This window comes from Tachysurus fulvidraco, chromosome 21, assembly GCF_022655615.1.
Source record: "Tachysurus fulvidraco isolate hzauxx_2018 chromosome 21, HZAU_PFXX_2.0, whole genome shotgun sequence".
Taxonomy (NCBI): domain Eukaryota; kingdom Metazoa; phylum Chordata; class Actinopteri; order Siluriformes; family Bagridae; genus Tachysurus; species Tachysurus fulvidraco.
In genome coordinates this window covers 20,439,308-20,454,307 of record NC_062538.1, presented here as the reverse complement: position 1 = coordinate 20,454,307, position 15,000 = coordinate 20,439,308, and the positions used below count along the sequence as shown (strand labels likewise).

The following is a 15,000-nucleotide window of genomic DNA, read 5'->3' as shown; positions in this document are numbered from 1 at the left end:
CACCATCAGGTTTAAAAAAAAAAAAGGGCTTTAAAGTCTCACTAATGAGAAACATCTGTATGAATAAAGCAGGCAGAGACCAGAGCAAGTCTCTGGTTCTATCCATCTCTCTTCCCTGCCTCCCCTTCTCTCCTTCACCAGTTCACCCCCCCTCCTCCGCCACGCTGCCTCCCCGCGCCTCTCGTAAACACTCCATATCCGTTCGGCTACGGCCGAGGCTTCGGGAAATATTGATAATAAGCAGGCGCTCAATTTGAAGCTGAAGGCAACAACACATTGGGAACGTGGTCTAAAACTGCTGGAGCGGCGATTAACATGCAGAGCGTTAATCCTCTATCACACACCACGTTAAGGACAAAATGGCATCGTGTCGTCAGAAAAATACAACAGTGTCAGAGATCAGAGATCAGCGGGCAGATCACGGCAAAAGAGAGAGAGAGAGAGAGAGAGAGAGAGAGAGAGTGAGAGAGAGAGAGATTGGATAGATCTGTGTATATATACATGTAGGTTCTTACCTGAAAACCCCACAGGGGCTGAATGTATCGTTCCCCCAGTTTCAGTGGAAGCAGGCAGAGATTCTGGAGAATCTACATAAAGAAGAAGAAGAGAAAGATTCATCAGACACGAGTGTGTTTAACTCACAGTTCCAAACACATCATGGCCTCAGATACTGACAGCTTTTACAGCCTTCGGGGACCGAGAGCGACGTTCACGAGAAGCTCACGAAGGATTTAAGCAGGAGACGACGTGACGGACACAAATGCGTTTAAATACGACAATGTAACGGTGAGATTTATATAAACACTAATGACCCACACGATACGCTCAGGACGGTGTGGAGCTCTGAGATCTCGCGATCTTCTGGTTCAGAACTTTAAGGCGGCCGGGATTGAAAGAAACGAATAAACTTCCGGAGGCTTTGAGAAAGCAAGAAAACAAAAAGTTTAAGTAGTTCTGTCTCTGTATGTGTGTGTGTGTGTGTGTGTGTGTGTGTGTGTGTGTGTGTGTGTGTGTGTGTGTGTGTGTTTTCTAGATGTGATAGGAGTTTAGAAGGATACACTCCATCAAGCCAAAAACAATGAGGGAGACAGGAAATGGCCTCAGCCTTGAAAGCTGTGTACAGTAAATTTTCTAAATGGCATGCCAGCAGACAAGGAACTCTGTGTGTGTGTGTGTGTGTGTGTGTGTGTGTGTGTGTGTATGTGTGTGTGTGTCTGTGTGTGTGTGTGTTCTGCACTAAGCAGCTCAGAACAGGACTTTCGGAGGGTTTCCATAGCAATCAGAGCTGCGGGTAATTATATATTTCAGTGAATATAAACCCAGTGGACCCCCCCACCAACCCAGCCGGCCAATCAGAAGCCTCGGCTGTCATACCTCGGCGTTATAAGTTAATGGTCTGAAGTTGACTTTACGTTCAGTTCGATGTGGTCGGTACTCAGACATCATGATGAGACGACAGACAGAATCAGCGTGAGGATGTGCACCGTGTTTCTCTGTAAGAGCCGCCGAGCATCTGGTTAGACTGCGGTCGAGCTAATGAGATACTCGGCCTAACCTGAGCCTTACTCACTGACCACAGGGGGGGGGGGTGTGGAGGGAGGGAGAGAGAGAGAGAGAGAGAGAGAGAGAGAGAGAGATATATAAAGAGAATCGATATGTCTAAAGATCTCTTCTCTTCGCTCTGCCCTATCTCTCTCTCTCCTGCTCTCTCTATCTCTCTCTCTCTCTCCCCTCTCTCACTTCTCTCTCGTTTCTCCCTCTCCTCTCTCTCCTCTCCTCCCTCTCTCCTCTTCTCTCTCTCTCTCTCCTCTCCCTCTCTCTCTCTCCCTCTCTCTCTCTCTCTCTCTCTACTCTCTCTCTCCTCTCCTCTAGCTCCCTCTCTCTCTCTCTTCTCTCTTCTCTTCCTTTCTCTCTCTCTCCCTCTCCCTCCCTCTCCCTCCCCGCTCTCTCTCCATCTCTCTATCTCTGCTCTCCATACTAGATACAGAGAGACGAGATCTCAGAGAGAGAGAGACAGAGAGAGAGAGAGAGACAGAGAGAGAGAGAGCTTTAAACACCCCATGACTCATTTTAAAGGGCAGAAAAACAAGCTGAGGTTTAATGACAGCAGCTTTGATGTAAAGCACCGACACGACGACCTGTTACATAAAATACAGATCTTATTTATTATTTACTGTTTATTATTTATATATTCTACAATATTTACTCTAATATTCATAACATGGCCATTAGATATGTATATACAGAGAGAGAGGGGGGGAGAGAGAGAGAGAGAGAGAGAGAGAGAGAGAGAGACAGAGAGAGAGAGAGAGAGAGAGAGAGAGAGAGAGAGAGACAGAGAGAGAGAGAGAGAGAGAGAGAGAGAGAGAGAGAGAGAGAGATTTTTTGATTTTGAAAAAGACCTTTATTTCGATTGCTCAGTTTCAAACATGTCCGATAAAAGGTTTAACTTAACTTAATGCAGGAAAAGAAATAAATAAATAAAATGAAAAATAAAATAGATAAATAGAATAGCTTTAAAAGTGCGAAACCATAAAAACTAAAATGTACATGATGTCCTTTAAGACATGTTCTGTGCAAAATGCAGTTCTTCATTAAAAACTGAGCAGAGTGCATTTTTAATGCACCAGATTTTTTCAAACCTTGTCAAGTTCGCCGTTTTCTTGTAAAAGTGAAAGTCCACCAGAATCCTGGACTTCATCACTGCTGTTGTCACCATTGTTGCATCATCGCTGCCTCTTTGTTCCACTTTATTTTTTCGGCTGATGTAAATGCCCATCTTTGCCTGACCCACGACAAAGTTTAAAAGCTGGCATCTGTTTGCCTTTTCTTAGTATATTTTACCCCCAGGATAAAAGTTTGGACTGAAAAGGACTTGTTAAAAGTGCTAAAGTCTGCAAAAGGGTAAAAAGGGGTTTTAGTCTGACACTGCGTAAAAGTGTGAAATATTGTCTCCCTCTGTAGACAGAAGGGACACTTGTGACTCGTCTCCGGACACAGGACCGAGATAAAAGCATTAACAGCAATGGTTCCGTGCAGGATTCTCCACTGTAAATCTCCAGTTCTTTTAGTTAATGGTGGCTTGTAGAGTGTCCTCCACTGTGGTCGCTCTTCCTCCCTCAGCCCGAGGACAGAGCGCCACGGTGTGTCCACTCTACCATTAAGACTGTTCTTGTTAAAAACCTTAACACAGGCTTTATAAAACATTTTCCCAGAGACCATGTAAAAATCCATATTTGTGAAGCTTTTACATTCTAAAAAGTGACCAGTACTTCCCTCTAAGTCTGGAGACAGAGAAAGCTCAGGAAAAGGGTCCTCCTCATCCGGCTGTTCAATCCCCCCACAGTACTCCACTAGCATTTGTTGTTCTTCTTGTGAGAGAGCAGAGTGCCACCTCTGAAGTAGCCGTGCCACGATCCGTATTGATCTCACGCCCAGCCGTGCAGCTACTCCACTGGTGTCTTTGAGCTCTGGTCCAGCCAGGTCCACCAGGCGTCCCAGCGTGATGAGACCAGACGTTTGTAGAGTCTGAGTGAGGGCACTGTCAGCAATGTCCAGGCGAGCTCCGTAGATGAGGGGCTCCTGAAGTAGCCAGTTTAGTGAGTTCGGGTCTGTGGCTCTCTCTGTCTTAAAAAGTCTCCACACTTTAAAAACATTGTGATAAAAAACAGGTAGTCTCAAAGTGGTTCAGCTTTCGAGGGTCCATCAGGAAACAAGGGTTTGTCAAGTCCCAGATCTCTGAAGGACTTTAAAATAGTACTGGTCACACATTTCCAACCTACAAACATTGAACCACATAAAAATCTCTGTAAAAACTGTAAACGAAAAGCAGCGGTTCTGCTCTGTAGGTGCACTATGCCCTGCCCACCTTCATCTTTGGGTAGGTATAAAACACTTTGGGGCAACTTATCCCAAAAAAAAACTAAAAACATTGACTGGATTCTTGCTAAAAGTGTTACAGGTGGGTTTACACATGCTATTTTGTGCCAAAGGGAGGCTGCTGCCAGGTTGTTTATGATTAACACATGTCCCCTGTAAGACATCCTCGGTAAAAGCCATTTCCACTTATCTAAGCGACCTTTTACCTTTTAAAACTGGCCCTTCCCAGTTTTTTTTGCATAAAAGGCTCTTCTCCCAGGTAAACTCCTAGATATTTAAAACCTTCTTTTTTCCAGAGCAATCCCCCCGGGAGTTTGGGTACACTAGCTGACCAACGCCCGACCAGAAGGGCCTCGTTTTTATCCCAGTTGATCTTGGCAGAGAAAATATTGCCATAGTCCCTGAAGATTCTACACAGTGTGTCAATATCATTTTGTTGGTCTAAAATTACCACTATATTGCCAGCATATGCTGACAATCGGAGAGTGGTCCCACAACCCGGAAATGAGAGCCCTTTCAATTTGTTTCTTAGCATGTTTAAAAAAGGTTCTATGGCTAGGGCGTAGAGCATTCCTGACAGAGAGCAACCTTGTCTTACTCCCCTGTACACTTTAAAAGGAGCACATAAGTCACCATTAAATTTCACTACACTTTCAATGTCACAATATAAAACTCTTATTTTGTTTATAAAAACAGAGCTAAAAAACCAAAAGCCTTCGAAAGTTTTCCATAAAAAATCATGCTCCACTCTTCGAAAGCCTTCTCCTGGTCTATGGAGACCAGACCATTTTCAGCCCGAATAGTTTTGTGAGGCACTTATAAGGTCTCGAACCAGTGAGACGTTATCAAATATTGACCTCCCAGGTACACAGTATGTTGATCGGAGTGGATCACCTCTTCCAGAACACTTCCCAGTCTGGTGGCTAAAACCTTAGAGAGCAGTTTGTAGTCGCTGCATAATAGGGACACAGGTCTCCAGTTTTTTATGTTTGGTTAGGTCTCCTTTCTTGGGGAGTAGCGTGGAGGACTGCCCTCCTGCAACTCAGTGGAAGCAACCCTCCAGTTAGCTGTTGTGAGGACTTCCAGCAAGTCTTCCCCCACACGGCCCAGAAGCACTTGTAGAACTCTGCTGGAAGTCCATCTATACCCGGCGCTTTTCCACTTCTGTATTTTGTAGAGCATTGAGAAGCTCTTCTGAAGTTATTGCTCCACTGAGTGCTGGGGTCTAGGTGTTCAGGGATTTTGGGCAGTCCTCCCAGGAAAGCCTGCTCTGTGACCTGGGCCACTTTGAGCTCGCTGGTGTAAGCTTTTCATAAAAACTAACTGCTCTCTTGCGTATGTCTGTGGGTTTGGATAAAATGTCACCAGTTTCGGATTGGCAAGTTGTGAATGAAACGTTCTGGCCATTCTTTCTTTCCAGGTTAAAAAAGAACTTAGAGTGTGCATCCATCTGGTCTGGCATTCTGGAAGCGAGATCTTATTAGCGCACCTTGTACTTTTAACCCTAGGAGGTCAGATAGCTTTTTTCTTCTTTGCTGTAAGGGGTCTGAACATGGGCCTGTTTCTCCTGAAGGCCTGTAAAAGAGATTGGAGTATCATGATTTCCATTTTCCAGTTGGCTTATGGACTGGGCCAACTCCCTTGTGACATTTGCAGTGTACTGTTGACATAATTGTTTGATGTGTACCTTGCCCAGGTCCCACCACTGCTGTAAGGACGTAAAATTTTCCTTTTCTTTTCTAAAATTTTTCCAAAAAAAGGTAAAAATGTCCGTAAAATGCGTGTCATGTAAAAGAGCTGTGTTAAAATGCCAGTATGCACTTTTTGGTTTAATACATTTTAAAACTGCTATGCAGGAAACCAAACTGTGGTCCGAGAGACCAACAGGGCTGATAAAACAACTCCTTAAAATGTTTAAATGATGTTTAAAAACATAAAACCTGTCCAACCTTGCCAGCGATATAGAATTGTTGCGGGAGTGCGCCCAAGTGTACTGTCTCTGGGAGCCATGAAACGACCGCCATGTATCACTTAAACCGTACTTTTGTATTATTTGATTGAGGCGTGTACGGGAAGGCATGTGGGGTTCGATATGGTTGCGGTCGTCACTGTCTGTGGTGCAGTTAAAATCCCCACCAACAAATAAAATTTCCTCATTATCACATGTCTCAATGGCTTTACATACATCGTCTAAAAAAACAAGTCTCTCAACTGGTGAGGTTGGAGCATATACACACATAAAAATAAAAACGTGTTTCTCAAACTGGGCCCTGACTTTTAACAGTCTGCCCTTCACAATCTCCTCTGTATTATATGTGACTGGTGTAAAATTCTTAGAAAATAAAATTGCCACACCTCCACTGGTGGAAGAGTTGTGGCACAGGCAGGAAAGACCAGGCCATTCCTGCGTCCAGTCAGTGAGATTGCTGTTATCACTGTGGGTCTCTTGTAAAAACAACACGTCAATCTTTTTCTGCCTCGCCACTTCAAATATCTCTGCTCTCTTCCTGCTATCTCTTGCCCCATTAACATTCAGAGATGCTATATGTAATGTCCTCCATGACAACCAGAAGAGAGTTATTAACATTAGCAGAGTGTACTAGCCACTGAGGACTGGGGAAATTAAAACGTTTCACACCTCCATCATCACACAAGTTAGCGAGTTTGTCATTATCTTCTTCAGCCGATAAACTTCCCTTATCCTCGAAACTACCTTCAGACATATAACGTTTTATGGCCTCAGATAGCCCGTTTTAAATCAGGGAAATGATCACTGATGTTGACCATTCGCATGTTTTTTGTGATTTTTAGGAAGTGTTTGATGTCAGTGACGTGGTATTCTTTAGTAAAAAAGTTACTCACAGCAGGGATTGGGGAGCACCGGCTCAGGTACAAACCACATCACTTCCTGTGTCACTTTCACTTCTACGGCTTCTTGGTCGGTCCTTTTTCGCATACTTATAAGTTGTTTTTTTTTCCTCTTTTTTTTCCTTTTATAACGGGGGTTTGGAAGGCGGCTTGTTCAGTTTCCATCTTACAGAGTCACTATTCTCTTCCCATCGTCACGTTGCCTTCACCAACAGTGATTTCCTGTGTGTCACCCAGTACATCTTCAGAGTCGAGCTCTGTGGTTACTGTTATGAGCAGCACTGATCTCCGCCTGCACATGCTCTCAGTACATCCATTGTCAATCACCACCTCGCCAGACACCGGGTTAGTTTCGGTGTTTGACACTTCAGCTCGCTTTCACATTATATCAGGGTTAGACATCGCTGCCTGCCGCGGCGCTGTCTGACTCCGTTCCGTACCCCTCCGGACAAACCGCACGGCTCACAGACGGAGCCGGAAAATCCGCTCCATGTTTACCGGTGGCTCCACCGTTTCACTCCCGGCTGCATCACCGTTACTCTGCCCGGCTGATACCACGTTACTCTGCCCAGCTGCCCTTCAGAGGCCTGGGCCTTGTGTGGACACACCAGCCTCTGTGCCCAACATCACCGCACTCAAAACATTTCATCTGCCCCGTACTAGCGTACAGCAATAAACGATTTCCCTCACACCCCACTCTAAAAGACACGTCTAGTTCCGGCTGGCTTAAACCATGAACACTTGTCTCCTGAAGGACTCAACTTTCTTAAGCCCCCGTCCTTACAGCCCAAGTAACTATTTTGTCTTGCTAGCTACTCTTTCCATAGCGTTTAAGCTCGCGCTCCTATATCCTCATCGGGGATAACGGAGGCACGTTGCTATAGTTACCCGGACGGTCGGAGCACCAGCGGTGAGACTATACAAATTCAACACACTTACCACAAACGCCGTGTTGGCCAGGTGTCTTGCCTGATTTTTCCTCTTTCAGAAAAACCACCACCAACCGCTTTGTTCATAGGCGGGAAGCGGGCGAACAATGTTCTTCATTTCCAACCTCCTTCCCCATTGCCAGTAAAACTTCCTCCACACTCACGCCGTTAGCCGGCATACACCTGACAGCCATGGCGGAAGGGAGACAGGTGACGTCCCCTCTGCGTGAGGGACGCCATCCCGCTCCCGCCCTGCTACTACAACACCTGACTAACTTACCTATCTAAATAAACTACAATATTTCACACAAACCTATAATTAAACTTTCTGGTCTCTTTACTCCTTCGAAGAGGGTAACTCTAACGAAAAAAGTAAAAGAAAAAACAGAAAAACATCGCACGATAGCTCTCAGCTCCTGTGACCACTCACACACCCAAACAATACCCAAGCATGCACTGAGCAGAGAGAGAGAGGAGAGGAGAGACGAGAGAGAGAGAGACAGAGGAGGAGAGAGAGAGACAAGAGAGACAGATGAGAGAGAGACAGGAGAATAGGAGAGAGTAGATAGGACACAGAAGAGAGAGAGATGATAGAGAGAGACACAGAGAGAGGAGAGAGAGAGACTCTCCCCTCCCTCTCTCCTCTCCCACTCTCTCCCTCACTCTCCCTCTCTCTCTCTCTCTCCCTCGTTCTGAAGCTCGTCTGATCTCTGCTACATCTCAGAAAGTGTGTGCAGGAATTCACTCTTTGAAGCTTGCACAGAATTTGCTGAGCTGAAATGATTCGCGTTTAATCCTTGGAGATCGACAAGATTTTGGCGATCAAAGATTTGAGAAGATGTAAGTGTGCGAGCTGTGTGTGTGTGTGTGTGTGTGTGTGTGTGTGTGTGTGTGTGTGTGTGTGTGTGTGTGTGTGTGTGTGTGTGTGTGCACGTGTGTGTGTGCCCATGACGTGGCACTCGCTCCTGCTCCCTGACCTGAGTGGTACACAGAGCTCATTCTCCTCATTCTCTGCTGTACTCACTACACACACACACACACACACACACACACACACACACACACACACACACACACACACACACACACACACATCCTCTCTCTCTCATGATATGAAGCTGGTCACTTTTTCCCTCTGCCCTGTCACATTTAGTGCCCTGTGTAGTGCGCACTTTCTCTCTCTCTCTCTCTCTCTCTCTCTCTCTCTCTCTCTCTCTCTCTTGTTTGCCTTTGATTACAGCTCAGTAGAAGTAGAAAAAGTAGAAGAGAAAAAGAGAAGAAGAGTAGAAGAGAAGAAGAGAAAAAGAGTAGAAGAAAAGAAGAGAAGAAGAGAAGAAGAGTAGAGGAGAAGAAGAGCAGAAGAGAAGAAGAGTAGAGGAGAAGAAGAGCAGAAGAGAAGAAGAGCAGAAGAGAAGAAGAGAAGAAGAGAAGTATGAGTGTGTCTTTGGTCAGTGATGAGGAAGACAAAGTGATAACAAAAGAAGCAGCTCGAATAAATGAAGCACAGTTGGACTCTTTTATCCTATTAATATCACTGGCTCTAGGACACACACACACACACACACACACACACGCACACACGCGCACACACACACACACACACACACACACACACACACACACACACACATGCACGTGTCTTCATAGAAACACAGCTGGGGTGACAAATGACTTCCTCTCTGCATGATCATTGAGAGACTCTCTTTCAGCTCTCTCTCTCTCTCTCTCTCTCACTCTCTCTCTCTCTCACTCTCTCTCTCATGCCTCAGGTAAAGAACAAGTTTACATGTTAGAAAGGTTTCCTTCTCCTTTCCTTCTTCCTCTCATTTAGCACACACTCTCTCTCACACACACACACACACACACACACACACACACACACACACACACACACACACACACACACACACACATTCCCAAACCCAAAAATCTGGTTGAGTAAAGTTATGAGTCATGCTGAAGTGGATGACGCAGACGCAGGCGCCAAATAATTACACACCTTTTTATGTAAACTCTGAACATGGCTGTTTTTATAAAAGAGAATAATAAAGCGACTGACGGAGGAGTTTCTGCTATTCACATAGTTTTTTGTTCCAGGACAATTTAAAAAAATGAGCGCTTGTTATCCTCAAGTGTCAGTCGCTTCTGACAAACGTTTGTTGGGCGTTTCATTCTGTTCGTCTGCGTGATGTTAATTAGTGGGCGGCGGAGCGTCAAAAAAACTCGAGAAAACTTATATCACAGCGCCGCCGGATTCTGCGCCCCGATTGGTCGACGGCCGTGAGACGGACAGCAGGTCCGTCTTTACGTCGTAGAGCACGAACCGCTCGCATTAAAGTAACGTGTGATCGTTGATACGACCGCGTTTTCTGTAAGGAAGCGTTTATCATCAACGTTCACAAAAGAGAAAGAGACGCCGTTGAAAAAAAACAAAAAAAACAAAAAACGTAACTATAACCGGATAAAAATCGCAATGCGTCCCTTTTTTACATCACATTACATTTTTTACATTTACGGCATGTAGCAGACACCCTTATACAGAGTGACTTACAACTGAGCAACTATGGGTTAAGGGCCTTGCTCAGGGGCCCAGCAGTGGTAGCTTGGTGAACCTGGGGTTCGAACCCATGACCTTCTAATCAGTAGCCCCGACACCTTAAGCACTGAGCTACCACATTTTTAAAAAAGAAAAAAAAAAAGGTGAATTGTTTGCAGATTGCTTTAGTATCAGCAGAACGAATGGCTTCAGAGTCGACGTGTTGTTTTAGAAAAAAAGGAGTAAAAGTTTCACTTCACGTCAAGCTTCCAGACCGTTATCGGTGGTAACATGGAGCTGATGAGCGGTTTGCTGGAACCGTAGCTGCTGTAGCGCGAATCATAACACGAGGCGTTCTACAGGATCCTGTATCGTTCACCGGGATGAAGATTAATCCCGCTCTGCCTCGGATGGCGAACATCTCCGACTGAGATCGCTGTCAATTACCATCAGGAGCTGTGAATGAACACATCCTTCGACACAAAGAGAGCGACAACCCAAAGCAGCACTGCCGGAGGACGAGAGAGAGAGAGAGAGAGAGAGAGAGAGAGAGAGAGAGAGAGAGAGAGAGAGAGAGAGAGAGAGAGGGAGGGGGGGGGGCTGTGTGCAGACGCTCCAAACCCTCCGATTAATTCAGCAGATAAAACTCGGCTCCGCGGCTCTCTCAGCTTTCCCCTGTGAGATCCACATTTCCGCTTTCCTCTAACCCACTCGTTCGCTCGCCCCCTCTCTCCTCCCTCTCCTCTCTCCCTCCCCGCACCCTCTCGCTGATGGAGCCGTTAGTCTTTATCAGAGCCGCCAAAAGTGTGCGCAGACGCATCGCCCCCCCTCCCGCTCTGGTGCCGGGTCAGAGAGGGTTTAGTCCTTGGCCTCGCGCCATTCTATTACAGACGACTGGCAGAGCCACTGCTTTCTGTCCATCGTAAATCAAAACACATCGCTGAGAATCTGCATCGTATTACACACACACACACACACACACACACACACACACACACACACACACACTCACACACACTCACACACACACTCTCGCTCAGCTCTCTTTTTAGAGCCACATAATGTAAGAAACAGAGGAAAATATTTACAAACGTGAAAAGCGACGTGGTCTTTCTTTATCAGGCAAAACGGGTCCAAACAGCACACGGAAAATTACAGCGTGTCGCAGAAAAACACGGATAACTATAATCAGCAGCGGTTCGGCGGCGGCTCAGCGGTTAAACTCGCACCCTGAAGGTTGTGAGTTTGAATCCCAGGACGGCCAGAAAACCCCTTAAAGTAAGAGTGCGACCAAAAATAAAACACAGTGAGCTTCTGTGTGGAGACGTTTACTTCAGTCCAGAAGTCTCACACGACAAGGAGCTACAAGGAGAGTGAAGAACACGACCGACGTCTGCAGACGCAAACGTCATTATCTGTTTAACGCAAAACCGTTCAGCCGTGTGCTTAGATTGGCGGATTATCATCCATGGATAAAAGTGTCTGGCAAATAAAGCGATTCATAGAACTTATCATGAGGACTTTCCGGGCTTGTGCGCAAAATTATGACGATTAAGATTAGGGGCGGAGTTTGAAAAAAAGGTAAAAAAAAAATAAAAATCCATAAAACTGTGCAGGACACACGAGCACATAACGTTCATAAAGCAAATGAGACACTTACCGGGTGACTTCAGTAAGTCCACTGGATATCGTGAGTATGGAGGAGGAGGGGATTCTGAGGAGGAAGAGTGGAAAAGAAGACCATGAGAAACAAGCAGGGTTAGATGGAGCCATGTGATAACAGTTGGCATTCTTTTAGGGAGGAAAAAAACCCTGTTTGTCTTATGTACAGAGAGAGAGAGAGAGAGAGAGAGAGAGAGAGAGAGAGAGAGAGAGAGAGAGAGAGAGAGAGAGAGACAGAGAGATGGGGGCTGGAGGAAGGGGAATCTGCCCTGATAGTGCACAAGTGAAGTGCGTAGATAAACACAGAGCCGCCCGGCGCCAGACCAAGAGAGAGCGAAAGAGAAAACAGAGCATGTTACTGCCAAAAACAGGGCCTTCAGTCCAGTTGAACATTAATCGATGTCCGTATACACAGGGGCCCAAGTGTTAAGGAACGAGATCCTAACTGACCGTAAGAAAGCGCTAATAAATCGAATTCCCTGCTCTGAAAACTTTAAGGTAAACTTTTGGGAAAGAGTTAAATAGAGAGATCTTCGTACCAAACAGCTAACGTGGTGCTAATGACATTATCTAGCATCATAAGAACTTTATAAGAACTTAACATCATTATACTTAAAGCTAAGGAAAAGGTTCATTGTATATCATTTTGTTATGGATATTAACACGTGCTGTGTAGTGTGTAGTGAATCCGGCTGTACGGTAATGAGCAACGAAGACTACATGGAGGAATTTATCAGGATTGTTTAAACCCATCTGCCTTGCGTTTGAGCGCCACTTATTACAAAATGAAAATATTTCTAAACTGTAAATAAGGCGAGGTTGGATTATAGAGGTAGGACGTGATCACACGGTGTCACGCACGCCGTCACAGACGTTTATAACACCGTGATAACACTGTGATAACACGATGTTATAGCAAACACTAATAGAACACAAATCCTGGTGTAGCAGCTAATGATTAGTCTACTGACATACTGACAGGTTAGAAATGAGTTTGTCTTCGTTTCATGTCAGCGAACTAGTACGTAGAGTTTTGTGTCATTCACATAGCATCAGTGTGGACACTTTAGTAACATCTTATAACATCCAGTTAGAGCGATAGGTCATGGAGTGAGGGGTCAAAATAGAGAAAAGGTTCATATTTATCCATAACATAAGGTGGATTGAGTTAAAAGTATCGCTAATGTTAGTCCCGCTGTCGGAAATCGAGGCAGTGTTAATGTTCTTGTTAATGTCAGAGTTGATCTGATGAGCTTCCATCAGCTGCTCCAACTGGTAGATCTTTTTTCCCCAGAGGTGTTTCACCTGGAAAATGATTTCTCCAGATTTCTCCTAATTTCACTAGAATGATAAATATGTGTTTGCTTAGCTGAAGAGTTCCTTTACAATAAAAATGTGTGTGTGTGTTTTTTTTTAATCATTTATAATGGTATCCTAGGCACAGATGGTCTACCAGTTTGACCAGTGAGCTTTCAGTGAGCCAGACTGGGTTTTTTGGGTATCATCGGTACCGTTGTTTATTAATTCAGCACTGAATAATTTCTGTGATGTAACCATTGAGTGTGTGAGTGCGCACGAGCTGCAGGACTTACCGGGTTCGCACAGGCGGCTCATATGGTGCGGGTTGCAGCACACGAGCTCCGGGTTGATTTTCCCGTAGGATTCACAGCACGGCAACCGCTTTAACTGTGACCAGTGTCGGAGGTCTGGCCAGCGGAAAACCTTACAGAGCAGCAGCGGGAGCGAGAACGCGTCCACTCGGCCGGGCAGCATGAGGCACGGGCTCCGCGCTCCGCCCTTCGACTCCACGGCCTGCAGCAGCACCTCCAGCTGCTTCTCCTTGATCTTCTTCAGCACCGAGTGCGTGAGCGCCTTTAGTTCGGCCTCTGCGCTCGCGCCTCCACCGGCCTTACCGGCGGCCTTGGTCGCTTTGCCCATGCACAAGCTTCCGTTTCCTCTTCCGCTTCCTCCCGCGCTGTGCGTCCCGGTGTCCGCCGCCTCCTCCCCGTCGCCGTCGACGGGCGCGCGGCTCCTCCAGAGTCGACGGACGAGCCCCGACCGTCTGGTCCTGAACATGCGCGACGACGAGCAGAGGGTCTCCCGGCTAAAGAACGAGCATGGCGTCCGCAAATCATGAAGTAGGTCCCGGGATCCGAGGCCAGGCAGCGCCGCGCAGTCCGAGAGACGGTACAGAAGCTGGGAGCAGCAAAGGCAATCTGTACCATACGCCAGTCTTTTAATTCGGTTTTCCTCCCACAAACTAAGCAGCAGATAATATATATATACACACACAGGCTGCCCCGAACAGCCTATATTCTACAGCCGAATCTGTTTGAATAGGATATTAGTATAAAAAAGGATTTAGTTGAAATTCTAACACTACGAATAAAAACTTCCGTTAGACACTGAAGTCGCGCCGGTGTCTCTGCGCTGTAAATCCACACACCATCCTCGATCCGAGCCTAAGATCTTCTGTCCGTGCGTCTTTCCGTTCTCCTCCACCAAGATAGTCCATGTGAAGCTTTAACGGTGGAGTCTGAACCCTCCAGCATGACTATGTGTCCCGAGCATGTCTGAGGAAACACTAATGTTCAGAGCTCGAAGCAGATCCAAATCCAGGAGGTCGGAAAAGCTCCGGTAAAATCCGTGTCTGAGCCCAAAGAGCTTTGGGGAGTAAAAAAAATAATAAAAAATCAACCCAATCAACTGTGACTAAAGATACAATGTCAGTCGTCTTCCGGTCAACGTACAGGATTTATCCGGAAAATGTAAAAAAGGAGTAGGGGAAAAAAAACAAAGCAGGAAAGCAAAAAAGCGCCGCGCGTAAAGTTTCCAAGCCGCGACAAAAGAGACGGCGATGCGGTCTGTGCGCTTCAGGAACGAGGAGTGAAGGAAGAGAGGAGCTGAAGCTCTCTCTCTCTCTCTCTCTCTCTCTCTCTCTCTCTCTCTCTCTCTCTCTCTGTCTCTCTGTCTCCAGTGGGCATTGGCGCCCCCCCCATCGGTCACGTGGTTGTCTAGACACCCTGTCGCTTAAGAAAAAAAAAGCGATCGTGTTGCGCAAACAGGAGATCAAGTAGCTCACAAGCGGCGACATCGGGTTTTAAAGGTTACATTCCAGTAAAGTTT

The 15,000-nt window shown here is 46.0% G+C and overlaps 1 protein-coding gene across 1 annotated transcript in view; it reads right to left on the bottom strand.

Moving 5' to 3' along the window:
* smad7 (SMAD family member 7) overlaps positions 1-14,790 on the bottom strand; it is a 27,810-nt gene extending 13,020 nt beyond the window's left edge. Inside the window, exons 1-3 of the mRNA XM_027152709.2 lie at positions 13,467-14,790; positions 11,873-11,926; positions 516-587 (exon numbers count right to left, since the gene is read on the bottom strand). Coding sequence (XP_027008510.1) covers positions 516-587; positions 11,873-11,926; positions 13,467-13,950 — 610 coding nt within the window. The 5' untranslated portion in view covers positions 13,951-14,790. The remainder of the gene's footprint in view (positions 1-515; positions 588-11,872; positions 11,927-13,466) is intronic.
* Positions 14,791-15,000: the final 210 nt, after the last annotated feature.